The sequence below is a fragment of the Eleutherodactylus coqui genome, chromosome 5, assembly GCF_035609145.1.
Source record: "Eleutherodactylus coqui strain aEleCoq1 chromosome 5, aEleCoq1.hap1, whole genome shotgun sequence".
NCBI lineage: Eukaryota > Metazoa > Chordata > Amphibia > Anura > Eleutherodactylidae > Eleutherodactylus > Eleutherodactylus coqui.
In genome coordinates, this window is record NC_089841.1 from 72,987,591 (window position 1) to 73,014,666 (window position 27,076).

A 27,076-nucleotide genomic window follows, 5' to 3' on the forward strand; every position below is an offset into this window, starting at 1 on the left:
AATGAGGGTTTTTCAGAAGTAAAAATTGTTGGGAGGGGGGGGGGCACTCTTGCCGCTATTGTGGCTTAATAGTGGGACCTGGGAACCGGAAATGCAGCCCAACATGTAGCCCCTCGCCTGCCCTATCCGTTTCTGTGTCGTTTCCAGCACTTTCTTGGGTTTTGCAGATTTTCACAAATGAAAACCTTAGCGAGCATCGGCGATATACAAAAATGCTCGGGTCGCCCATTGACTTCAATGGAGTTCGTTACTCGAAACGAACCCTCGAGCATCGCGAAAAGTTCGTCTCGAGTAACGAGCACCCGAGCATTTTGGTGCTCGCTCATCTCTATTGAAGACACCAAATCAGCAGAACCATGTTTCAGGTCGAACTTTGCGAAAGGTTTGATTCAGTACGAACCCAAACCATGCTTTTAGCAAAGTTCGATCCTAAACAAGGTTCTACTGGTTCAGTATGCTCAACATTAGTCCTGAACACTAGCTCTTAGACAGTAATATACACCGGTTTTCGGGGTCTTGGTGAACTTTTACTTTGATTGTAACTAATTAGGACCAAACCAAACTTTTTGCAAAAGTTCAGTGAACTGGCCGAACCAAACTTGTCAAAAGTTAGTTTATTATTATTGGGGCCCCAACTCTTACTCGTCTCTCAATTTACTTGCTCTAAGATTACCTGACCCCGGACTGCCTGAATTTGCTACTGCCTTCTGCTTACTCCTTTTTTTCTAAACTCTGCTTATCCATGACTTGAATTTTACTCTTCTGTTTGGCTATTACATTTATTCTGCTTCTTTAGAATTAACCCCTAGCTTTCCACGGTTAATGCTTTTCCTGTCTGCCCAGTAATTGTTCTGCGAATGGGACCAGTAATCTTCTTGCAGCCAAATCCAACCATCAATCAAGAAGGCAAGGGTGACGGCCAGGAGTTTTCAAAGACCTGGCTAGGTAGATGGACCAGCGCAAGCTTGACCACTGCAGCCTGTTTGGACTGACAAGCTAAAAAATCCCATAATAATTTAACCTAGAGCACCAGGGATGGTGAATTTAAATCCTCCACCTCCATAGACCGCCGGGGAAGTGACAATAACCCCTCCACCACCATAGACCATTAAAAAGGCTGACATTAACCTCTCTACCATCCTAGTCCATCAAGAAAACTTGAAAGTCTGAATTTTCATTGCCTTATTTTCTGTTGTTTAAGTGAAAGCAGGTGGTGGTGTGTATGGCGTGGTGGCACATGTGAAAAACTGAATTTTACTGAACAATGGTAATTAAGTTTATCACTCCATAGGAGGTTTATGATTACTGGAACATTGCTTGAAACATCATACCGCATAACTGATAGTATGTGGTAATCACATTCAATGCAGCAGCAAGTCACCTTCACAGCACGTACTTGCTAGATACCCATAGCCTGACCAAATCTGACCTTTAGGGGCTATGTCCTTATGCTAGAAACACTCAACGTCTTGGACACTTTAATTTACCCCAAGGTCTTTTCTGCTATGACACTTCTTCTCAAACTTTATTAGTCAAGTGACTTGCTATGTCATAACATCCCACACGTATACCCGTTGACTCATTAGTACCTATACTCTCTATGCAACACACTCTTAACCTGTCACTAGTAAACCCGTAACCCCTTGAACTACTGCAGGCCTGCGAACCTTTCAACCACAGTCCTTACTTGTCTGCATCCTCATTCATTGGGGCCCCACTTACTACTCAGGAGATTCATCCCAACCGCACTTGGTCCTCAGAATCAATTGCTTCTCCATATTGCAAGCCTCTGAATCATGCTGCCCTTTCACTGACTCCATGTCATAGGTTTTTCCAAAGTCTTAGACCCCTGGTAGCATGAAGCATGCAAATCCACCATACTTAACAGTAGAAACCCTCGTTCAATGGACAAGTCACTCCAAAGGCTGTAATTTTATGGGTTTTTGACTGTATCCTCCCTGGCCAAACTGAGGAGCGCTGGTACAGAGCACCTTTGGCCACAATCTCTCAGTCGTCGAGAATCCCCATTACCTTTAATGCTGCAGCTTCCGCAAATATGGACATCTCTGGTGTTGCTCTCAAACTTTTCCTCTGAGCTCCCCACATTTATTTCAGCTCCTCCTCACAAAGGACGCTGGTTATACTCTTTGTCTGAAGGTATTTCTGGTCAAGTTTGTGGCTTATGGTCTAGTTCTGTGTCTTAGTTCAGATAAGTCTGTCTGGTGATCTATATTATCAGGGGTGGTGAAACATCTTATCTCCTGTACATTTGTGGTTCATAAACTTGTGCAACATCAATCTTTAGCCACATTCCCTGTTACCAACTAAGGAAAGTCAGGGTCGCCCCAGGTTCCTGACGTGGGTTGCCCTCATCAGGGTTAGTGCTCCGCTTTTAGGTAGAGTCTCCTTGCATTAGTAGGTTAGGGTTAGATTCCCTAATTTCCCCACTTTTTGAATTCCTTATATACTGCAGTATTTTGTGTGTATATTCATCCTTTGGGGACATAATATTTACATCTGGTTCAGACATTATTATTTACGTCTGGCTCAGATGTAACAATCGTTTTATAGGGGAAAAAGGCTCTTTTATTTATGAGAGTAGACTTAGCAGTTAGTATGATGTCTAGGAGAGCGGTAGCAAGGAATGAGACATAAGTATTTGCAGCTCACCCCTAATGAGCATGCACATAATTATTATCTGCAGATCATTAAACAGAAGTAAGGCATCCTAGAAATCACTATAAGTACACTGTTATAATCTATGCTACGTAGCGTGCCAGCTCCTGTGATGCGAGTAGCGGTAAGCGTGCTCAGTCTAGCTATATCATTTATATTATAGTGTGCAGATGTTCCAGCGAGTTTATCCTTTCGACAGACGTATTATAAACAGCGCGGTCTGCAGGATCTTACTATATTTGTACATCTTAGTAGATAAGTTCAAGTGATGTGACCACTTGTTAAATTTTAAAGGTTAATAAACTTTAAGAAAACTTCTTTTTTTCTGGCCAGAAGGGGGGCTCATAGCGAGAACATTGACAACTCCCCCTAATTGCAAACAGGAAATGTCTTCTGGGTTGTGCTGAGCGGACCATGGATTGTTTGATCTGCCGTGACAGGCTTCAGTCGTGGGTTCTAACCTCCGTCCTTTTCACCAGAAGAACGTTTCCTCTTTTACTTTCTTTTTTTTTTTTTTGTAAGACCAGGAAATAACGTACGAGTGGGAGAAAAAATATAATCATTTTAATGTTCCTTTGGAAACACTTCAGATTTTTTCTTGCGACCGGTCCCAGTGAGCTGAATTGTTAAGAGATTGGGGAAGGGTTGTAAATCTCCAGCACATTTTCTCACAGAGATGCTTGCAAATCAGTGCATTTGGCAACTTCTGCAGATGCCTGTATATGATCCATCTTCCTGCCACACTGGGGAAAACTGAAATATTGCTTTAGGAAGTTTCCTAGGAACGACTTATATCTACACATTCCCTGAGAGTATTGCTGCCTGCAGGAACATCAGCTGCTGGACACAACCGTGTAACCATGTGCTGCGCTCCCGCTGTGCACTTCTGGCTACTGACAGGTAAGAGCAAATTAGGCTTTTTCTTGTAACATGCTACTAATTTAGGTGTTGCTGATGTAGCAGAGCTGAATTTGTTATTTACCTGCATCATAAGATAACATTTAATTAACCTGCAGTCCTATGTAAAGGCACAGCTCCGTTTATAGCCACAATGCGTTTTCAGATCCATATATACGCTGAACGTAACCACAGATCCCATACGCCTGGCAGATGTGTCAGCACGGTTAATGAGTTGTCTGTGCTTTTGCCATCATGCAAATGTAATTTTTTTTACTGTTTCCTCTAACCTGGGCACTCTGGAAATGACGGAGTTAAAGAATACCACATCCTGTAGACAGGTATACCTGAGCTTGCACGTATTCACCTCATCAGTCTCAACTTTCCAGATCGCCCAGCTTAGTAAGAACTTTGTACACATTCATCCCCTGATTTTAATATGTGCAATACAACGAAATTTAGGGTATGTTCGCACGGGCGGAATTCATGTAGAATTTTTGTGAACAGATTTTGCCTCATAAACCTCAATAGAACTCCGCAGATTTCTGCCTCGGCCAGGCACTTGTATTGTTGCAGATCCACGCGTGGATTTAGCGCTTTGCAGTGGCACAGAATCTGCGCTGACAAGTGATGTCACTTCTTTTTTATTATGTGCAAATTTGAAATCCGTGTATGGAAAATATCCGCACCATATAGACTATGGCGCAGGTGCTCATAGACAGGTATAGGGCGCTTCAGGCATGCAGATGTAATGCAGAAGCCATGTGGATTCCTCATGAGCGAACATACGCTTCGATCAGAACGCAACACATCGTGGTATAACAATGCATTGTGTCAAATCACAAAATTGGCTTGGATACTACTATAGCATGATAGAAACCTGGGAAGATTGCCTTAGGACTTGGAGGAGAAGTGTAAGGGGCCTTTCACACAGGACAGAATATTCCACAACAGCATTGTAGAATACGCCCCCCTTCGGAATATTCGGCCCCCAAATCCGCTAAAATGTGAGTTTTGGTGCGGAATTGGAACTAGTAGAATCCTGCCGGCAGATAGCAGTGCAGATTTTGATGCAGAATTCAGGGATGGCATATTCGGCAATGCTGTTGTAGAATATGCCATCCCATGTGAAAGGTCTCTAAGGTGGGTAAAGTGGGGACGTGTGATCATTTTTGGAATTTTCTATTGAGCTTTGGAGACATTTTGGTGCAGAAAAATCAACAATGACTATTATGATGTACATACACAGTGTCAGCAAACTTTAAATTGACAAAGTTAAAAAAGTCAAATGAAATGGATCCTGTCACCTCCCTATAGCATTAAAAACTAAGTTATGGTGCTGTTAGGGGATGGGATGAGGAGCCAGGTGATGGATTTTTTTTTTACTTGGTCCAGCACTGTCATCCAGTAAAGATGATGTGCCATACGGAATCAGACTCTTTTCAGATGACTATGCGGATGCTCTTCCATACAAGTTTATGTTCGGCCAGCGCTCCATTTATAGTGACGTTTTCAAGATCAGCAGGGGTCTCAATGGTGAGACCCCCACCGATTAGCAATTTATACCCTATCTTGTATATAGGGGATAACTTGCAATTGTTGTACAACCCCCTTTTAAAATAATGGTTTCTACATCTGTATTAATGAAGTACTCTGTTCCTTCTAGTTACGTGGCAGTGCAGGAGAATACAGTCGATTCTATTAGGGGAGGTAAATGCTGCAGATCTTGTGCACAGAAAATACACAGCATTTACAGTACAAGCCATATAGACAATATTCAGCAAATCTCGTCCACATGGTGCAGAGAAACTCCATGTGGAATCCCCAGCTTGTGAATTGTTTGCTGTGGAATTCAGTGCAGATTACACCTGTGGAAATGAGAAGGCTGAAATTTGCTACAAATCCACAAAAAAATCGTAGGCAAAAGTGGTGCCATAAGGTGCCGATTTTGCTGCTGTGGATTTTGCGCTGTGGAAAGTCTGCAGTGAATTTGGCCCATATCCTAATCATGGACTCAGTGTCACGTCTGTGTGGCACACGAGCACCACGCTCGGCACGGACACAGGTTGATGTTCACAGTACTGCAGTTGTAACACTATGCACTGTAGAACAGTGCGCGCCTCACCAGAAATCTGAAAGTCAGTGTGTAAAGCCCGTGTGGCACAAGAGCATGGAGCAGGGCAATGTACACACTGTGGGAAAATAAGAAAACACCACACTATGCAGATCAGTAGCACCACTCCAGGGGAAACCTAGCCCTAACCTAGCAGGGAGGTGGCGGGTCCCTGCCTAAAGCAGAGTCATCGCCTTGACAAAAGGCGGCCCTGTGGTCTTCTTTCTGGGCCCTGATTGCCCCTATAGGAACCCCTAGAGAGATGAACCAACACCACAAAGCAATTATAATAATGGAAACCAAAATACAACTGATGGCAAGCAACAGCACTTATCTGAACATGTAGCAATTTACACAGCTTAGAGGAACACCAGACTCCAGCCTTTCCTCTAGAGAACTGAATATGCAGCATTGAGCCAAGGGAGGGGTGAGAATATAAAGCCACTCCAAACCTGAGCACAGCAATTATGGAAGCACACCTCCAACCTTCTCCCAGGCATGACTAATCAAGCATGCATCATGCAGCAAAGACAGACAGCACCAGCAGTCTCTGCACATGGTGCATTAACCCTTGTCCTGTATAACAAGGCCACAGATCTTGGGCTGTGTCGAGACCACCATGCCACGATGCTGTCGCAACCGACAAGCAGTGACACTTAGCCATATTTTGTTAGCATCTAGATCAGGGGTGTTCAAAGTATTGGTATTTCTGGGCCACATTGGAAGAATAACAGTTGTCTTGGGCCACACATCAAATGCACAAACACTAACAATGCAAGGCATCATCCTCCACAGTCCTCCAAGCAATCCCTTATCGTCCTCCACAGTCCTCCAAACAATCTCCATCATCCTCCACAGATGCTCCAAGCAATCCCCATCATCCTCCACAGTCCTCCAAGCAATCCCCCATCATCCTCCATAGTCCTCCAAACAATCCACCATCGTCCTCCACAGTCTCCCAAACAACTTCTGATACCCTCCATACAGCCACCGCCATCAGGCCATATGAACTCCAGACTGGAGTCAGTGCCGGTTTCTGCATGAAAACCTGACACAGAAAACTGTCCAGGCTCACATGCAGGGGGATACAATGTCGGCTGGCCAAGATGAGACCACTGTCTCTTGTCCTGGATAAGAGTAGTCAGGACTCAGGAAGACAGGAAGGAGATTCACCATCACATGCTGGACCTGGAGTGATTGAATGAGTCAGACAGTCACAGAGTGGCAAGTGCCACCCACTGCCTCATCATCTGTATGAGATGTTTCATAGTAACTTAGTGCTAGGCTGAAAAAAAAGACAAATGTACATCCTGTTCAGCGGGTTTCCAACCGCCCCCCCCCCCCCCCCCATGTTGATCCAGAGGAAGGCAAAAACTCCCAATAAAGTAGAGGCCAATTTACCTCATTTTGGGGGAAAATTCTTTCTTAACTCCATAATGGCAGTCAGACTAATCCCTGGATCAACACTCAAGTTCCTTCCTGACTCCGAGTCCGGCTGTCGGAAGATTCCATGGCCAGCAACCCTTTCTGGCTACTTAATGTCTATATCCTGCTATGTCAAAGGCTCCAAAAAGACATCTAGTCACCTCTTAAACTCCTCTATGGATTTTGCCATCACCACATCCTCCGGCAGAGCGTTCCACAGTCTCACTGCTCTTACAGTAAAGAACCCCCTTCTGGAGGAAACTTTCTTTCCTCTAGACGCAGAGGATGCCCTTTTGTTACCGTTGCAGTCCTGGGTATAAACAGATCATGGAAGAGATCCTTGTATTGTCCCCTCATGTATTTATACATAGTTATTTGGTCGCCCCTTAACCGTCTTTTTTCCAGGGTGAATAATCCTAATAATACCCTCTCTGGGTATTCCAGTCCTTTCATTCCGTTTATTAATTTAGCTGCCTCCCTCCCTTTTGAGCCGCATTTATAGCTATTCAGGGTTGGACACACCTGATCTATATAATAATGCTTAAAGGCCATGTCCATCTTTGCAGACAAGTTATGTTTATTCTATCAGTGCATAGAAAATAAAAAAATGAAGCAGCTTTGGGATAGGTGTTGATTAAAAATTTCCTGTTTTGTGTCTACATTCCTATGCAAAATATGTCTCCATTGTAACAGACAGAAAGCTCTGTGTAGTTTCATTCCGTGTCATATTTCCTTCTATATGTCTGCTAGTTCTACCTAATATAACAAATGTAACACTGTATAGAAAATGCACAAAGAAGTGTAAAAATTGAAGAATATATGAGACTGCAAAACTGCAGGATCACATCATATGGAATTTGTTTACCATGGGTTACGAGGGAGACATAGTCTGTATAGGAGCTGTAGATACAATATAATAGGACATTTCTAATTTTCTTTTTAGATCTAGTGGGACAATTTGTGATGGTGTACATGGTTCTGCATACATGTATTTTACTATGTTCGGCCCCGTTTGGTTCAGTGATGGTGTTCTAAAGCTGGGTTGACACGGAGCGGAATTGCCACGGAATTTTCGTGTGGAAAGTCCACACGGGAATTCTGCCTGAGGCTCCTAATCCCGGGATTAGCTAGCCAAGTGGATGAGATTTTGCAAAAATCTCATCCATACACTGTGCCTAATCCGTTGTGGTCAAGCCGCATGAAAACTGACATGCGGCGCGGAATTCGATTCCGCAGCATGGCAATTCTTTTCTCTTTTCCGCAGCGGCCTCTCTCCTCTATATTGGGAGAGAAAGCCGCAGCGGAAAGCCAACGGCGAAAGTGCTCCAAAACCTGCAGTTAAAGGCCGCGGGTTTTGAAGCTGCGTTTTTCCAGCAGAATTCTCGTGTTTTTTCGGTGCGGCCATTCCGCAAGAATTTCGCTGGAATTTTATCAAATGTGACCCCAGCCTAAAAGTCTGGGTAACCTGACGCAGACTGGTCGCCTGAGATGAACTTTCATATAACCCCGTTGGAAAGGCTGAGGGTGTTAGGAAATATACTGTATGACTAGTAACCAAACGGATACAAATGACTCATCTGTTCAAAGCTGGACTGGCACCGTGCCGACAGTAGAGAAGGGCAAAGCAACTTGTCAGCAGTCGTGTCATTATCCATCTCACGGTGTAGCAATCCTGTCTCCTGATAAGGTCATGTTCGTAAGTCCCGGATTCTGTCAGGATTAAGGTGCAGAATCCGCTAACGTCCCGCCGGCTCTGCAGATTTTAATTTTTACAGCATAATTAACGTTGTTTCCGCGTGGAAAAGGAGTGGATAAGAATGGCGATAATTTTGTATACGGATCCATGGAAGAAATGCGAGTTCCAGTTATGAATTTCTGACGCAGTTTTTCTAAAAAACTGTGTGGTAGATTTACTTATGATCAAATGGTCTAGTACAGATCCGCACAACTTAGTAGGTAAGGGCCAAAATTAAAATCGGCAAACCTGTTGAGGCCGTGATAGCTTTTTAGAGGCTCACTTTGTAAATAAGCTGCTAAAAACCAATTATATAGTTTACTGATAAAACTAGATTTTAAGGTAGATATTCCCTTAAAGGATAATTCTAGCAATGGAATGATATTTTACACAAACTATTTTAGAATTACATCTGCACATGGCCGTTTTTAAAAGTGGGTGTGGCTTATCAAGAGGAGGTGTGGCTTAATGGGAGGAGGCATGGCCTGCCCACAGATTTAAGTATAATTTATGCCTGAAGCAGAAGTACATGATACCATAAGTCTACTCAAGCTCATATCTGACATATCTTTTTAGGCACATGGACTGCCCAAGATGTGCACAAAGTATTAGAAGGCGTATCTTGCTCCTGCAGGGATCACACTAAGACTAGCATTTCAAATATCAGTTATTATAAATTCTCCCATGGTTTTTGAAAAGGAGTCGGGAATGGAAAGCAGAGTTATTGGGGTGGCTCTCCGTTTGCTTCTCCCTGTCCAACTCAACTACATTGACAGGTCCCTCCTTATAGTTAAATATGGAGAGACATGTGAATTCTGAGCAAATGAAGTTCCTTAAACGAAATTGTATTGTAATTTTGTATTAAAGGGAACCTGACATCACTTTCTACTTACACCAAGCCCAACGACAGAATACTGATCTATAGTTGTGTCAAAAACTTGTTTTCTTATGGATCCTAACAGAACCCTACCTGAATAATCAGATTTTTCCCACGGTTCATGTAAATTATATAGCCCAGTCCGGTGGGTTGCCAGGCTGTAGCCCCTGGCTTGACATTTTCCCCCTAAATCCACCCCTCTCTGTTCCTATTAGCGGTTTGTCATCTACAAATCGCAGCAAATCTCACGCACACGCTGTGAATTCACTACCGGACCGGTCTGCATAATCTGCATGCTGAATTATATAAACACCAATTATTTAGGCATGGTTTTGTTAGGATTCATACGAAAATACGTTAAAACAAGTATAGATCAGTATTCTGCGTTGGCCAAATATATAAGTGATGAGTGGCTCCATTTAAACATATTTTTAAAAAAAATTCTGGTGATTTTTTTTTTTTACTTTTGGTCAAAATCTATATTTTTAAAATAATCACAAAATCTTGTATTTTTTTTACACTGACCACAAAGTTGAATACTGGTCTGACACTTTCTGATCTGCAGAGAAAGCTTTGCAGCAGTCATCTCACTAACATCACCAGCAGGATTACACTGAGAGGTACCATCTATATATAGATAACACAGGATTCACCATTCACAATAGGTATAAACTGGGACTATTTACTGCTCCTCCCTGCAAAGTGACCTCTGCAGCTCACAGAATACTCTCCCATACAAGTCACTGGGTCAGCTCCTGTGCATTGTATGTGGATGGCCTATGAAGCTGCTGTAAAGCATCTCTCTAAATGCCGTTAAATGTATTTCAGTAAAGATAGCCTCCATACCGGTAGTTATGTATAGACAACAGAATAAAATCTGAAAATAAAAACAGGTTAGAAAAATGGAAAATGTTTCTCCATCTGGTTTTAATAAATAAAATAAATGTTGGTGATATAGTGTTCAAATAAAATTCAAGTGAACATAAGAGTGAACACATCTGTGGGTATAGCATAGTGTCAGCTTGAAAGTTGTTATGCTGTACAAAGTAATGAAAAGTGCAGTACAGCAGACTAATCCTGGCTGCGTTACATGATAAAGTATTGCAGTGTATCTTGTTCATATAGATTTATTGAGCTTCTAATTCAGGTCTATTTATTTTACTGACTTCTCCAATTAAGGAAAATTCATTTTTGCACAGTTTTGGCTCCTGTTCAGTTATTGGAATGATTTATGAAATCTTGACATGCATACTAAATAAGTGTCATAAACCATCAGGATGTACTAAGTACATCAATAGAACAATCTGCCAAAGGAACGTGAAGCTGAGAGAGTCAATAAAATTAGATTCTTTAGGGAATGCCTAATCACTTTTTAAACCATTCCGATTCATATAAGACAACGATGCAGCCAGTGCCAGCCTTAGGTTGGATGGCATTCTGAGCAGAATCCTTTTTGCACCCCCCCCCCCCCCCCTCCCAGCAGGATCTCTGATGTGAATAGCCCTTTCAACCACATCTCTTAAATGCTCAATCTGCCTCATGTTGGGCAAACGTGCGGGCCAAACCATTCGTAGGAACTCTCCAGAATGCTCCTTGAGTTAATTCTGGACAACTTGTGCCTGATATCATGATGCATTATCCTGCTAGTATATCCCATTATTGTGGGGGTACATGAAGTCTATGGTCACCAAGCAGTGAAACAAAGTGGGCACTCTCAATGATGTGTTTAGGCAGACAAGTGGAAACAATCCATGAAATGAGAACACATCCCATACCAGTATGGAGCCACCACCGGGCTACACAGTGCCTTGCTGACAATCGGGGTCCATGGCTTAATAAGGTCTACGCCACATATGAACCCTGCTATCAGCCTAAAACAATTGGCACTGTGCCTCATCAGACCACATAATGTGTTGCAAGTCCTCTGGGTCCAGTTAGCTCCCTCACAAGCTCAGGTGAGGTGTTGTGTCCCATGGAAGATAAAGAATAGTGCACTGACCTCCAGGATAAGCGTGTGGAGCCTACTGCATTGAATACAGATGTGCTTTCTGTCGGAGTCACTTATCTATTTACACAATTTCTAGCTAGATGCCGCCAATCATTAAGCACCGGTGGGCAGCCACTGCGTTGTCCACTGTGGGTGGCAATGCCTTTTATGATGTTTTCCTGGTACACACGTGATACTGTGGATCGAGGAATGCTAAATGCTTGCACAATTTTGGAAATGGAATGCTCCATCTGCTGGCACCCACTACCACGCCTTGTTCAGACTTCGATAATTCACATGGCCTTGCACTGAGTACACTGGAGGGTGATCAAAATAACACCTGACCACTTATACAGGTGTGAGTGTTCCCAAGCCGTCTCCTCAGGCCACGCCACTTCATAATCAATTTACATTCTGCTATCCCATGACTTTTGACACATCAATATATATTAGCTGTCGAAACACCCAATATTAATGTGTTATTAAATAACGAATGTACAGATGTAGAAATCGTTATCGTGACTGGTGGATTATTATAACTATTTACAGTACTATAGTACATTGTAGTTAAGATATCATAACGCATTAAATGTTTCCATTTGTATATATTATGTGGCATCATCTCTCATGAACATCCTGTGAAATATGACTGTTCCTGTAACAATCTGAAACAGAAAAGAATAAAAATAAAGCAAACATTTTTTATCAAGTTTCCATTGAAAATAAACATATTATTACGTTCATGTGGGCAAATAAGCACAGGGCCCACACGAACGTACCCAAAAGACAGGGAGATCACAAACACAGGGACCTAAAACGGAATTCAGACTGAACATACTGACAGAAACACCAACTGGACAGAGAACTGTGCACTGTGGACTGGACTGACGGACAGACATAACATAGGGACTGACAAATGAACAAAAACTCACCTTGCATACTTATACATATAAGCAGATGATATAGCTATAAAAGTACAAGGTATTGGTTCGTACATTGGCCAGTGAACTTAAGCCGCAGGGCCACGACAAGGCTCCATGTGTCTTGCAGTTCCTACTCTAGCAAGACACTAAACAGGCAGCAAAGGACACTACACACACAGCAAACTGACCAGACACTACACACACAGCAAGCTGCAAGCTGACCATACACTACTCACACAGCAAGCTGCAAGCTGACCAGACACTACTCACACAGCAGACAAGACTAAGGAAACACCGCTTCCTCATTGCATAGGGGCTGAGGTATATATCTACACCCAGACCCAGGAAATTGGCTGACCTGAACAATCACACCCAGCCAGCTCAATTAACCTCTCACCTGTGCAGGTGTGCTCCTGGAACCCAGAGTACTACAAACTCCAGCAGCACAATCTAACACATATGTTGTGAAAAGGCAATATGAAATAATATCCCAGTGTCGCTGCTTTGAAATCACATACTTACCTCATGTGACATCACTCTGTCAGCTACTAAGCATGCGCATAATGAAGAAGTTGTGATATTGTAATAATGCCGTACCAATAAAAATATATGAACAGATTAACAGTCTTAAGTCGGTCTCACATGAGTGGGTTTAAACTGTAGGATTCGTGATTGTCACCAGCATGGATGATCCGCGGTATTCCGCACGCATTACTAAGATAGCGGATAGCGATTATGATTTCTGTGAGCGTAAATAAAATTACAGCATGTTCTATTTTTGTGCGGATTCCGCATTGACGGCTTCCATTAAAGTCAATGGAAGCCGTCCGACACGCAGCCCATCTGCAATTGAAATCTCTATTGCGCATGACCGATGGCGAGCAGTGAAGATAATTCAGGTATGCGGGATCAGGAACGGATTTCACTCCGGGCTTCCACATTCGAAATCAAACCCGTCCATGTAAAAACGGCCTTACGGTATATTATATGGTCGATACAAGCCTGTTATAGATCTACCCATTGAAAATTTCCACCATGTCCGTTTTGATGTAAGGTTGTAAAGTTATTGTCTGCCAGAATGAAAATATCTGCATCATATGATCAGGTAGGGAGCCGGGGTTGTGGTTTTTAGTAAATCTGCTTTGCAAAAGTTTGTTCCCACTTTTGTCTTCAGAAAAGCAGTGGTGACCCTCAGTACCCTGGTCCAATCTGTCATAGTTCAGCAGCTGCATCTTATGTATCGTCTCTTCTCGGTAGCTAAAGAGGACAAAGACTTTTATGCGTCCATCTTCATCTACTGAGAAGAGCTGACAAGTAATGACCACAATTGGCTTCTGCCTCATTGTTGTTTTTTTTTTGTTTTCCTCTGGATCAACAAGGGAGGATGGAAACAGGCTGAACTGGATGGACATTTGTCTTTTTTCAGTCTTACATACTATGTTACTATGTTAGTTGAAGGGGCATAACATTCAGATGAGCACTTCTGTTGCTTCATTTCTGTGATCAGTTGGGGTTTTAGCACTCAGTCATCCTTTGATCAAAACTTTTTACATGTCACTCTGATGCATCAAAAGTTTCTAAAAATTGCAGTTACTGTTTAAAGATGGGACACAACCCCTTTAATAAATACAGAAGAAATGTAGGAGGATCACAATACAATTTCAATAAACTTCAAACTGTCACTTCCTGGCGGGGAAAGCCACGAAGCCCTGCACAGGCATCAAAAGACAAGACTAAAACTGAACTAAACAGGACAAAGACAGGCTAAAACCAGATGGACACAGACAGAACAAATGCAAACCTGGGAATCCTTTCCCTTAATGAACCAGGACATTGATGGGCCCCTTCCTGACATTTTGCTCAGTTAAGAGACGTTGCGTGCATTATTGCAACAAAAGAAGCAGGATGGTCTTTTCGACGAATATCCCACCGCCTGGGCCATTCTGGCCAAGCTGCTAGGAAGTGTTGGGAGCAGTGGTTACATAAGGGCACGCACACATGGCGAACAAGCTCCAATGGCCTAGACAGACCACCAGTAGAGAAGATTGTTGGATACTCTAACAAGCATGAGCAGATCCAACAGCATTGCTGTCCATGAGTGTGCAAGATCTAGAGGTTCAGTGACAACATCTGTGGGTAATTGTAACAGCCTGCATGCCACAATACCTAACCGTATCACATCATGCATCCAAGCTAGAGTTTGCCCATCAGAGTACTAGAGTCTCCATGCCCGCCCGTATAACATCTTACATCCAAGCTAGAGGTGGTACAACAGGGTACTAGAGTCTCCATGCCCACCCATATAACATCTTCTATCCAAGCTAGAAGCGGTACAACAGGGTACCAGAGCCTCCATGCCCGCCCGTATAACATCTTGTATACAAGTTAGAGGCGGTACAACAGGCTACTAAACCCTCCATGCCCGCCCGTATAACATCTTGTATACAAGCTAGAGGCGGTACAACAGGGTACTAGACCCTCCATGCCTGCCTGTATCTCATTTTGTATACAAGCTAGAGGCAGTCTAACAGGGTACTAGAGCCTCCATGCCAGCCCGTATCACATCTGGTATCCAAGCTAGAGGCAGTACAACAGGGTACTAGAGCCACCATGCCAGCTCGTATCACATCTTGTATCCAAGCTAGAGGCAGTAAAACAGGGTACTGGAGCCTCCATGCACACCCTTATCACATCTTGTATACAAGCTAGAGGCGGTACAACAGGGTACTAGAGCCTCCATGCCCGCCTGTATCACATCTTGTATCCAAGCTAGAGGCGGTCTAACAGGGTACTAGAGCCTCCATACCTGCCCGTATCACATCTTGTATCCAAGCTAGAGGCAGTACAACAGGGTACTAGAGCCTCCATGTCCACCCGTATCCCATCTTGTATACAAGCTAGAGGCAGTACAACAGGATACTAGAGCCTCCATGCCATCCCGTATCACATCTTGTATACAAGCTAGAGGCAGCACATCAGGGTACTAGAGCTTCCCGTGAATTGTACAGTTCTCCCACAATAACTTCTCCTTTTACTCTGATATTGTAATCAGTTACTTATATCAATGTTACAATCACTCATACAAAGTTTCATTCCATTCCGACAACTCCTTCTAAGGAAGGGAATTTTTTCTAATGAGCGTGTAATAAAAATGTTTTCTCTTATCCTAATACAATTTGCAAAAAATATAGAAACCCCTGATTTTGATGATAGATACTAGAGATGAGCGAACGTGTTCGGCCCCGCCCCTTTTCGCCCGAACACCGAACTTTGCGAAGAATTCCGTGCTCGGGCGAAAAAAGTTCGGGGGTCGCCGAGGGAGAGAGAGAGGGCTCCCCCCTGTTCCCCGCTGCTGCCGCCCGCGCCGCCGCGCCTCTCCCCGCCCCCCGGCGCCCCCCGAATCTTTACACGCGAACACTGAAGTCCTCGGAAAAGCCGGTGTCCGGGTGCGTAAGTGCTCGTTAAGAACACGTTCGCTCATCTCTAATAGATACCCTTCATTATCTGGCACTGGGTAATTAATATTACAAGCTATTTAAAGAATGTTAAAAGTTACATCTGGTGAGGATTCTCTGGAGAGCTTTTGTGTATTCTGTATCTTCACACATGGAAGCTTCCACAACCTCAGCCTGTTTACCGTGGTGTTAGATACATGTAACACATTCTACAAATGTTTTCTAGGCTCACTTCTGTTATCTGCTATGTGCTCGAAGGATTGCTGGAAGACTCTCAAAAACCATAACAATGATGTAGAACAGAAGTCAGAGAGAATAAACTCACTGTGGCTGCATTACCCATCCCAGAACACAAACTGCTGTGACACTTTGGCTAAATTCACACGTGACGGATATTCGATACTGCAGATTTTGCCAAATTCCCATTTGTTATCTGTTTGGATTGATGTGGATTCCCCCTAATGCATTGCTAAAACTTTACATAATAACATCTGGACAAATGTCTAAAGGTCTGTTTAGACCTGCCGATTTCTTGTTCAGAGTTCGCTTGTTCCCTCGGGCAGCCTGTTTATATAGCAGATACATTGTTGGCTCATTCAAACGAGAAATCGTTCTGGCTTTCACATTTACTCATATAAGTGACTGGGAACGACTCAAGAGTCGCGATTTAAACCGAACGATTAGTGAACGAGACGATGATTTTCATACCTGCATTAAATGAACGACAAACGAAAGGTGAACTATTTCTCATTTGTCATTCGGTCGTACAGTACAATGTGCAGGCACAAACGCAAATCAACCTGGTTCGTAGCTCAAATACGTTGCACTAAAGAGTATGAATTTGCGCATAAGCTCGTGTGATGGAGCCCTTACAGTTTGTATTATACTCTAGAGCTGCATTCATCATTCTGCAGGCTTCAGAACTGAAGTCACCCAGTATTCCTTACTGCATTATAATGATTTCCTGCAATATTGATGACCCATTATTAGGATAGGTGATCAATATTAGATCACTGGGGGGGGGGGGGGCACTGCCATTCATCTGGCTGAAGCAGCCTCCTCAATCAGCTGATCAGCAGGGGTTATGAGCTGCGGCCCCCAGTGATCAGATATTAATGACCTATCCTGAGGATAGGTCATTAATACTTCAGTTGTGCAAAATCCATCTAATATCTGCACCGAATGTACTCTGTACCACAATGGCTCCAGAGTAAAGTGCTTGTGCCAAGATGGCATAGCCTGTTCTTATGCCCTATCAGGGCATATGAACCACATACAGAGGAATCCGCTGCTCGGGACCCCATTCTATGTCAGAAACAAGTTATGATAGAAGTAACATAGATCTACCCAGGTAGATTAGTAATTACCGAAGCAGTCTGAAAGTATGTCCTTGCTGTGTGCATCTTCCCCTCGAGATAGCTGGTGTGGAGTAGGGGGTCAGTCTGACACGGTGATTGAGTATTGGTCTGAGACAGTAGGATAAAAGATGTGACCACAGAGGGTCTGAGACAATGGTAATGAAGGAGACCGCAGACCAACTGCCAGACTGGGTATCAAAAAAAGCGAGCCTTCATCTTTATTGAGCTGCCAACCTACAGACTGCTGCATTGTGCCACCTCTAAAAAGCAACGTGCCTCCTTGTGCAAAGAAGAATTTATTATATTGTGTTACACTGGGTTGTAGAAAGTGACTCTACCCTTGAGGTCAAGTGTTGCAGAGACTAACCCACTGTGTCCAGTGTAGGCAATTTATGCTGTAGAATCGTAAAGTTTTCAGTAAAGTTACAAGGCATTTGGAAAGCCTTAAGACCCTTTCACTTCCTTTACATTTTGTTATGTTGTGGCCTTCTGCATATTAAAAAAAAAAAAGTTTTCCTCATCACTCTGCAATACACCATAATTACAAAGTGAAAACAGAATGTTAGAAATCTTTGTATTTTTTTGTTATATTAACAACTAATATTTTGCATTGACATAAGTATTCAGACCCTTTGGTATGCCACTTACGATTTAGCTCTGGGGGCCTCCCATTTCTCTTAATTATCTTTGAGATGTTTCACACCTTGAGTTGGAGTCCACTTGTGGTAAAAGACACATAAACGCCCACCTGGAATTTTCCAAAAAGCACCTAAAGGACTGTGACTATGAGAAACAAGATTCTCTGCTGTGATGAAACCAAGATTTACCTTTTTGGCCTGAATTCTAAGCATTACGTATGTAGGACACCAGGCATTGCTCATCACCTGCCCAATACCATCCCTACAGTGAAGCAAGGTGGTGGCAGCATCCTGCTGGGGGTGGGCGGTCAGCATCTGGACGGTGAGGCTGGTCAGGGTTGAAGGAAAGCTGAATGTCGCAAAGAACAGAGATATTTTTAATGAAACCTGCTGCACAAGAGGTCTCAGACTGGGCAGAAGCTTTACCTTCCAACAAGACAATGACCCTAAGCACACAGCCAAGACAACACAGAAGGGGCTTAGGGACAACTCTGTGAATGTCCTTGAGTGGCCCAGCCAGAGCCCTGACTTGAGCGCAGTTGAATATTTCTGGAGAGACCTGAATATGACTGTCCACAGACAGTCCCCATCCAACCTGACAGAGCTTGAGAAGATCTGCAGAGAAGAATAGCAGAAAATCCCCAAACCTTGTGGCATCATACCTAAAAAGACTGGAGGCTGTAATCGCTGTCAAAAGGTACTTCAACTAAGTACTAGGTACAGGGTGCAAACAATTATGTCAATTCAAAAACGTTAGTTTTTCATTTTTAAAAAAATCTATAAAAGATTTTTAACATTCTGCTGTCACTTTGTCACTATGGGGTATTGAGCGCAGGATGATGGGGAAAACTTGAATTTTATTTTAATTGCGTAAGGTCTAGAGATGAGCGAACGTACTCGTCCGAGCTTGATACTCGTTCGAGTATTAGCGTGTTCGAGATGCTCGTTACTCGTGACGAGTACCACGCGATGTTCGAGTTACTTTCACTTTCATCTCTGAGACGTTAGCGCGCTTTTCTGGCCAATAGAAAGACAGGGAAGGCATTACAACTTCCCCCTGCGACGTTCAAGCCCTATACCACCCCCCTGCAGTGAGTGGCTGGCGAGATCAGGTGTCACCCGAGTATAAAAATCGGCCCCTCCCGCGGCTCGCCACAGATGCGTTCTGACATAGAGGAGGGAAAGTGCTGTTGGTGCCGGAGCTGCTATAGGGAGAGTGTTAGGAGTGATTTTAGGCTTCAAGAACCCCAACGGTCCTTCTTAGGGAAACATCTAACCGTGTGCAGTAGTGTGGAGGCTGCTTTTTGCAGTGTTGCACATTTTTTTTTTTTTGTATATCGGCCGTGCAGAGCATTGCGCCCTGCAGTAATTATACATACTCCAGGGCCAGTAGTGGTGGTGAGGCAGGGACAGAAGACATATTTATTGATTATAGGCAGTGGGCCTTTCCAAAAACATTTGGGAAAAAAAATCTATTTGGGCTGCCTGTGACTGTCCTCAGTGTACTGGGTCTGTGCTGGGTGTAGTTGTCCTCCTAATTCATATGCAGCCAGCTAAGTGTTACAGCAGGCTTGCGCAAAAGTATTTCCTGGCTCTGCTGTGCGCTCGGTAAGCGAAGTGAGCCTCCAACCACAGGCCAACAAGCGGCACATTTAATTACAGCGTTCTGTTTCTGCACTACTGGTAATACACCATACTGAGGGGTAGGCCTAGAGGACGTGGACGCGGGCAAGGACGCGGAGGCCCAGGTCAGGGTGTGGACACAGGCCGAGCCAGTGCGGTGGCCAGGGGTAGAGGCAGGGCCAGACCGAATAATCCGCCAACTGTTTCCCAAAGCGCCCCCTCGCGCCATGCCACCCTGCAGAGGTCAAGGTGCCCTACGGTGTGGCAGTTTTTCACAGAGACGCCTGACAACCGACGAACAGGGGTGTGCAACCTTTGTCGCGCCAAGATCAGCTGGGGAGCCACCACCACCAGCATGCGCAGGCATATGATGACCAAGCACCCCACAAGGTGGGACGAAGGCCGTTCAGCGCCTCCGGTTTGCACCACTGCCTCTCCCCCTGTGCCCCAACCTGCCACTGAGATCCAACCCCCCTCTGAGGACACAGGCACTACCGTCTCCTGGCCTGCACCCACACCCTCACCTCTGCTGTCCTCGGCCCCATCCAGCAATGTCTCTCAGCGCAGCGTCCAGACGTCGCTAGCGCCACTGTTTGAGCGCAAGCGCAAGTACGCCGCCACGCACCAGCACGCTCAAGCGTTAAACGTGCACATTGCCAAATTGATCAGCCTGGAGATGCTGCCGTATAGGCTTGTGGAAACGGAGGCTTTCAAAAGCATGGTGGCGGCGGCGGCCCCGCGCTACTCGGTTCCCAGTTGCCACTACTTTTCCCGATGTGCCGTCCCAGCCCTGCATGACCACGTCTCCCGCAACATTGTACGCGCCCTCACCAACGCGGTTACTGCCAAGGTCCACTTAACAACGGACACGTGGACAAGCACAGGCGGGCAGGGCCACTATATCTCCCTGACGGCACATTGGATGAATTTAGTGGAGGCTGGGACAGAGTCAGAGCCTGGGACTGCTCACGTCCTACCCACCCCCAGAATTGGGGTGTGGCAGCACAGTGGTGGGCAATCGTCAGCAGGCCGTGCTGAAACTACTCAGCTTAGGAGAGAAGAGGCACACGGCCCACGAACTGCTGCAGGGTCTGACAGAGCAAACCGACCGCTGGCTTGCGCCGCTGAGCCTCCAACCGGGCATGGTCGTGTGTGACAACAGCCGTAACCTGGTGGCGGCTCTGCAGCTCGGCAGCCTCACGCACGTGCCATGCCTGGCCCATGTCTTTAATTTGGTGGTTCAGCGCTTTCTGAAAAGCTACCCACACTTGTAATACCTGCTCGGAAAGGTGCACCGGGTCAGCGCACATTTCCGCAACTCCAAGACGGACGCTGCCACCCTGCGGACCCTGCAACATCGGTTTAATCTGCCAGTGCACCGGCTACTGTGTGACGTGCCCACACAGTGGAACTCTACGCTCCACATGTTGGCCAGGCTCTATGAGCAGCGTAGAGCTATAGTGGAATACCAACTCCAACATGGGCGTCGTAGTGGGAGTCAGCCTCCTCAATTCTTTACAGAAGAGTGGGCCTGGTTGGCAGACATCTGCCAGGTCCTTGGAAACTTTGAGGAGTATATCCAGATGGTGAGCGGGGATGCTGCAATCATTAGCGTCACCATTCCTCTGCTATGCCTCTTGAGAAGTTCCCTGCAAAGCATAAAGGCAGACACTTTGCACTCAGAAACGGAGGCGTGGGAAGACAGTATGTCGCTGGATAGTCAGAGCACCCTCATGTCTATATCTCAGCGTGTTGAGGAGGGGGAGGAGCATGAGGAGGAGGGGGAAGAGACAGCTTGGCCCACTGCTGAGGGTACACATGCTGCTTGCCTCTCATCCTTTCAGCGTGTATGGCCGGAGGAGGAGGAGGATCCTGAAAGTGATCTTCCTAATGAGGACAGCCATGTGTTGCGTACAGGTACCCTTGCACACATGGCTGACTTCATGTTAGGATGCCTTTCTCGTGACCCTCGCGTTACACGCATTCTGGCCACTACGGATTACTGGGTGTACACACTGCTCGACCCACGGTATAAGGAGAACCTTTCCACTCTCATTCCCGAAGAGGAAAGGGGTTCGAGAATGATGCTATACCACAGGGCGCTGGTGGACAAACTGATGGTAAACTTCCCATCTGACAGCGCTAGTGGCAGAAGGCGCAGTTCCGAGGGCCAGGTAGCAGGGGAGGCGCAGAGATCAGGCAGCATGTACAGCGCAGGCAGGGGAACATTCTCTAAGGCCTTTGCCTGGTTTATGGCTCCCCAGCAAGACTGTGTCACCGCTCCCCAGTCAAGGCTGAGTTGGCGGGAGCACTGTAAAAGGATGGTGAGGGAGTACGTAGCCGATCGCACGACCGTCCTCAGTGACGCCTCTGCCCCCTACAACTACTGGGTGTCGAAGCTGGACACGTGGCCTAAACTCGCGCTGTATGCCCTGGAGGTGCTTGCTTGTCCTGCGGCTAGCGTCTTGTCAGAGAGGGTGTTTAGTGCGGCTGGGGGAATCATCACGGATAAGCCTACCCGCCTGTCAACCGACAATGCCGACAGGCTTACACTCATCAAGATGAACAAAGGCTGGATTTCCCCAGACTTCTCTTCTCCACCAGTGGACAGCAGCGATACCTAAACAATACGTAGGCTGCACCCGCGGATGGAAGCATTGTTCTCTATCACCATCAAAAACGTGGACCTTTTAGCTTCATCAATCTGTGTATAATATTCCTCCTCCTTCTCCTGCTCCTCCTCCTGAAACCTCACGTAATCACGCCGAACGTGCAATTTTTCTTAGGCCCACAAGGCTCAGTCATATATTTTTTTTAAACAATTTTTATACGTTTCAATGCTCATTAAAGCGTTGAAACTTGCACCTGAACCAATTTTTATTTTAACTGGGCTGCCTCCAGGCCTAGTTACCAATTAAGCCACATTAACCAATTCACCAATTTTTTGGGGCCCTCGCCTACAGTGTAATCCAATTAATTTTTTGCCCACCTGCATTACAGCTGACGTAACATCAGCTGTGCTGGGCACTGCAATGGGATATATTTATGTACTGCCGGTGGGTTCCAGGGAGCCACCCATGCTGTCGGTCCACACGGAGTTGTAACTACATGTGTAAGCTTCTAAAGAAACCCAGTCTGACTGGGGCATGCAGTGTGGGCCGAAGCCCACCTGCATTTAACATGACATTACCTCAGCTGTGATGGGCAATGCTATGGGATATATTTATTTGCCGCCGGTGGCTTCCTGGCACCCACCCATGCTGTCGGTCCATGGGGACTTCACAATAGGGAATTGTACTTGCCTCTGTTTATTAATTAAAAAGCCCGGTCAGGTTGGGGCATGCAGTGTGGGCCGAAGCCCACCTGCATTTAATCGGACGTTACCTCAGCTGTGATGGGCACTGCAATGGGATACATTAATGTACAACTGGTGGGTTCCAGGGAGCCACCCATGCTGTTTGTGCACACGGAATTCCCATTGCGGAGTTGTACCTGCCTGTGACTATTTATAAAAAACCGCGGTCTGACTGGGGCATGCAGACACCTTGACAGAATGAATAGTGTGTGGCACATAGGTTCCCCATTGCTATGCCCACGTGTGCAGCTCCTGATGGCGGTGGCACAGATGGCTTCTGTACAGCATTGTGGGCTATCGCCCCGCCCCTTTTAAAGAGGGTTGCTGCCTAGCCGTGCCAATCCTTTGCAGTGTGTGCCTGCGGGTCCTCCTCATGGCAGACGCACTTATAAATAGACATGAGGGTGGCGTGGCATGAGTGCAGCTGAAGGCTGCGCAGGGACACTTTGGTGTGCGCTGTGGACACTGCGTCGTGCGGGGGGGGGGGGGGGTTGGGCAGCATGTAACCCAGGAGAAGTGGCAGCGGAGTGTCATGCAGGCAGTGATTGTGCTTTGTTGGAGGCAGTGTGGTGCTTAGCTAAGGTATGCATTGCTAATGAGGGCTTTTCAGAAGTAAAAGTTGTTGGGGGGGGCACTCTTGCCGCTATTGTGGCTTAATAGTGGGACCTGGGAACTTGAGATGCAGCCCAACATGTAGCCCCTCGCCTGCCCTATCCGTTGCTGTGTCGTTCCCATCACTTTCTTGAATTGCCCCGGTTTTCACAAATGGAAACCTTAGCGAGCATCAGCGATATACAAAAATGCTCGGGTCGCCCATTGACTTCAATGGGGTTCGTTACTCGAAACGAATCCTCGAGCATCGCGATAATTTCGTCCCGAGTAACGAGCACCCGAGCATTTTGGTGCTCGCTCATCTCTAAGGTCACAACAACAAAATGTAATGCATTGTACAAGAATGTTATACTCCTGTCCCTCTGCGACTAATCCCTGCTTACATGATCCTTATATAGTGCATACGTATTACGCAGCACTTTACATCACAGGTTATGTTCCAATTGGGACTCACTATTTTTTTTTATTCACCTATTAGCATGTTTTTGGAGTGTAGGAGGAAACCCACGCAAACTTGAGGAGAACATACAAACTCCATGTAGATGTTGTTCTTAGTCGGATTTGAACTTAGAACCCCAGTGCTGCACAACAACAAGGGCCCTTTGTGCTCTGCAGTCACAAAAGGCCCTTATTAAAGTCCAGGATATGTGCAAAAGGGTTAAAAAATGATTTTCGTTTCAGAGTTATTTCCAGTATTAGAAATGTTTCCTATAAAGATGTACACTTACAGTAAATGATCCGTTATGGCAACATATCTGGTGTTTATCAGTGTGTACAACCAAACGCCATGGAAAGAAGAGGAATGGACTCAGGGACATTGATGACCATTTAAAGGCAAAAGAATCTGCATATTGCAAAAAACTGCAGAGCTGCCATAAAACTACAGTATCTCTGTAATAACAGACCCAAATCCTCCCTAAGATATGGCCGAGCTGTCGTACAGCTCCATATCCTGCCATTGAGCAGCTGAACAGTTGAAGGGTTCAGTGTTTTATCTGAAATTCTTCAGGAATAACACTGAACATCCGTCTCCGCTCCACCAATAGATTAACTGGAGTCTGGTTACTTTAGAATATATTTTGATAAAAATAGTAAAAATAGAATTTAAAAATTTGGTTCGTTTTCTGAGCACTTTGGTTATTTTATATTTTAATACTGATACCTCTAACCCTCAAACAGAGAAGAGACAGCATTATGTAAAAAACGTAGTCTAAAGCAACACTTCAGCACTGAAGATAAGCCAAGTAATGCAGCCGGTCTGGGCGCACTGTGTCACTGACTTTGGGCTAACCTTGAGGTCCCCTGGTCTTCACCCTTTAACCCCTTTTTAGAGGGATCCGGTCTTCGCTGCAGAGAACCTCCTGGACATTACCTCAGGAGTAGTCCCAGTTCAGTGATAGCTATGCCCAATGGACCAAGATGCCCAGAAGCATGGTACCAGAGGATCAGACTAGAAAGAAGTCCAATAACAAGTCGAGGTCAGGACAGACAGAAAATGGAAAAGTTGGATATTCAGATAGAGAGTCAAATCTGGGAAGCAAGCAGAATACAGAAACACCTTCTTTAGAACACTAGTCATCTTACTGCTCAGATACATTCCATTGGGGAAAGATGCCTTGAATAACCCGGGAAGGGTTAGCATACACTGCTGGGTGGAAAAATGGGTGCGTGCTGGTCCTTTAAGCAGCGAGTTAAGTACATGTGTGCGCTCTACAGGCAGAGGCAGCAGCCAGGCAAGTAATGCAGTGTCTGCCACAGTGAAGTCAGAGGGTAGGAGGATGATGACAGCTGAAGCTGATGGGAGAGGGTTATAAAATGAGGTGTCGTCAGTCGTGGCTAGCATATGTAAGAAACCTGCTGAAATGGAAACCTACTGGTCATTGCTTCAACAGATTTCAACAATTGCAGACTTAGGTTCCCTCCAGCGGTTCCATTTTCAACAGTCTAGACGTAAACACTGATGGAACTCTTGAACATAATAAATAATGAGAACAGACCCTAACAGCACCAGTATACTGTAGTTTAGGTATAACAGGCACCACTCTCTCGGACATTCCATGTCCACTCATTCGTCCATCAGACGCATACGTATGTCTTGCCCAACATGGTGGCCTACTGATGAGCTCCTTCCAATGGCCACTGTGTCTCGGATCGGAAATGGCCACACAACATCCACAGTGGTCATAACTCAGCCTGTTATATAAATACAGCTGCTCTGTTAATTATAAAATGTGAGGGCGGTGCAAACTTAGGTGTGGCTGAGTAGTGAACCACGAGTGGAACTCCAGTTGTTTGTATGATGAATTTGGGCACAGCTGTATGCAAGCTAACTGCCCGTATTTCCGGGGGTCTCCTGTCTGGAAGATGATTTGCCCAGACAGTCGGACCATAGAAGCTGTGGCAGCTCCGGTTGTAAACCCGCTGTGTTGCTGAGAGAGTGGAAGCCTGACATTAAGAGGCTGCGAGTGTTTCATATTGAAAGATGTGTTGAGAATCCACAGAATTCTGCCAGCCTTGTTTTATTGCCAAGAGACTGTGAGTAGCCAAGGAGATGGTGAATATTTAGGAAAACTGTGTAATGCAAAGGATGGCAAGCATTTTAAGAGACTGCGAACTTGATAGAGAGATTGCATCATATATATGTATAAAGGGACTGTGACTATACAACAAGCCTGCTGCATAGTTAACGAGAAAGTATACTTGATTCTGCCCAGTCAGGTAAACAGAAGCAGTGTTGCCTAGGTTCTACAGTCAACATTGTCGAGTACTACTGACTGCAGTGCCAAAGTATTTAAAACTGTTATGCAATGTTCTGAAACTGTGTATAAGGGAAGTGTGTGTACCGCTGGCACAAATGAAAGTGACAATACCGCTAATTTAACCAAAAAGTAAGGATTGCTCTGTTTTATGTGAAGGACCCCCGCAAGGTCCCATTGAAGTCACCTGGAGCAATATATATGCAAACCTCAGCAAGATCCCTCAAATAGGGATTAGCAGCATCCTGGCTTGTCTACTATGGAAAGAGGCTGTGAAATCTGCCCTATTTTGGGAGAGATCTGTTGCGATGCCGGATTCAGGATACGATGCAGCAGGAGTACCAAAAATATGCAATATTTACTTAAAAGCATATAAACAAAAGTGAACAATGGAATGATGTCGGTTAATCAATTGAACTTCTACTGTTGAGTAACCTGTCTCTAGCTACAGCTAACTAAACCCTAGGATTAATACTGCTGCACAATATGGATAAATGCAGGAAGGACAAAATCAATAATATAGTACAAAGATCAGTCATACTGACCAGAAGTAGTACTCTAGTAATATGACAAACAGTTGTCTTTACAGGATGAACACTTTGTTGATAGCAATATGGTAATTGGGCACACAGCATTCAAACTTTGA

At 45.1% G+C, this 27,076-nt stretch overlaps 1 protein-coding gene across 1 annotated transcript in view; it reads left to right on the forward strand.

Moving 5' to 3' along the window:
* The first annotated feature begins 3,255 nt into the window (after positions 1-3,255).
* ITGA1 (integrin subunit alpha 1) overlaps positions 3,256-27,076 on the forward strand; it is a 300,337-nt gene continuing 276,516 nt past the window's right edge. The window contains exon 1 of the mRNA XM_066602726.1: positions 3,256-3,576. Within this exon, the coding sequence (XP_066458823.1) occupies positions 3,537-3,576 (40 nt within the window). The 5' untranslated portion in view covers positions 3,256-3,536. The remainder of the gene's footprint in view (positions 3,577-27,076) is intronic.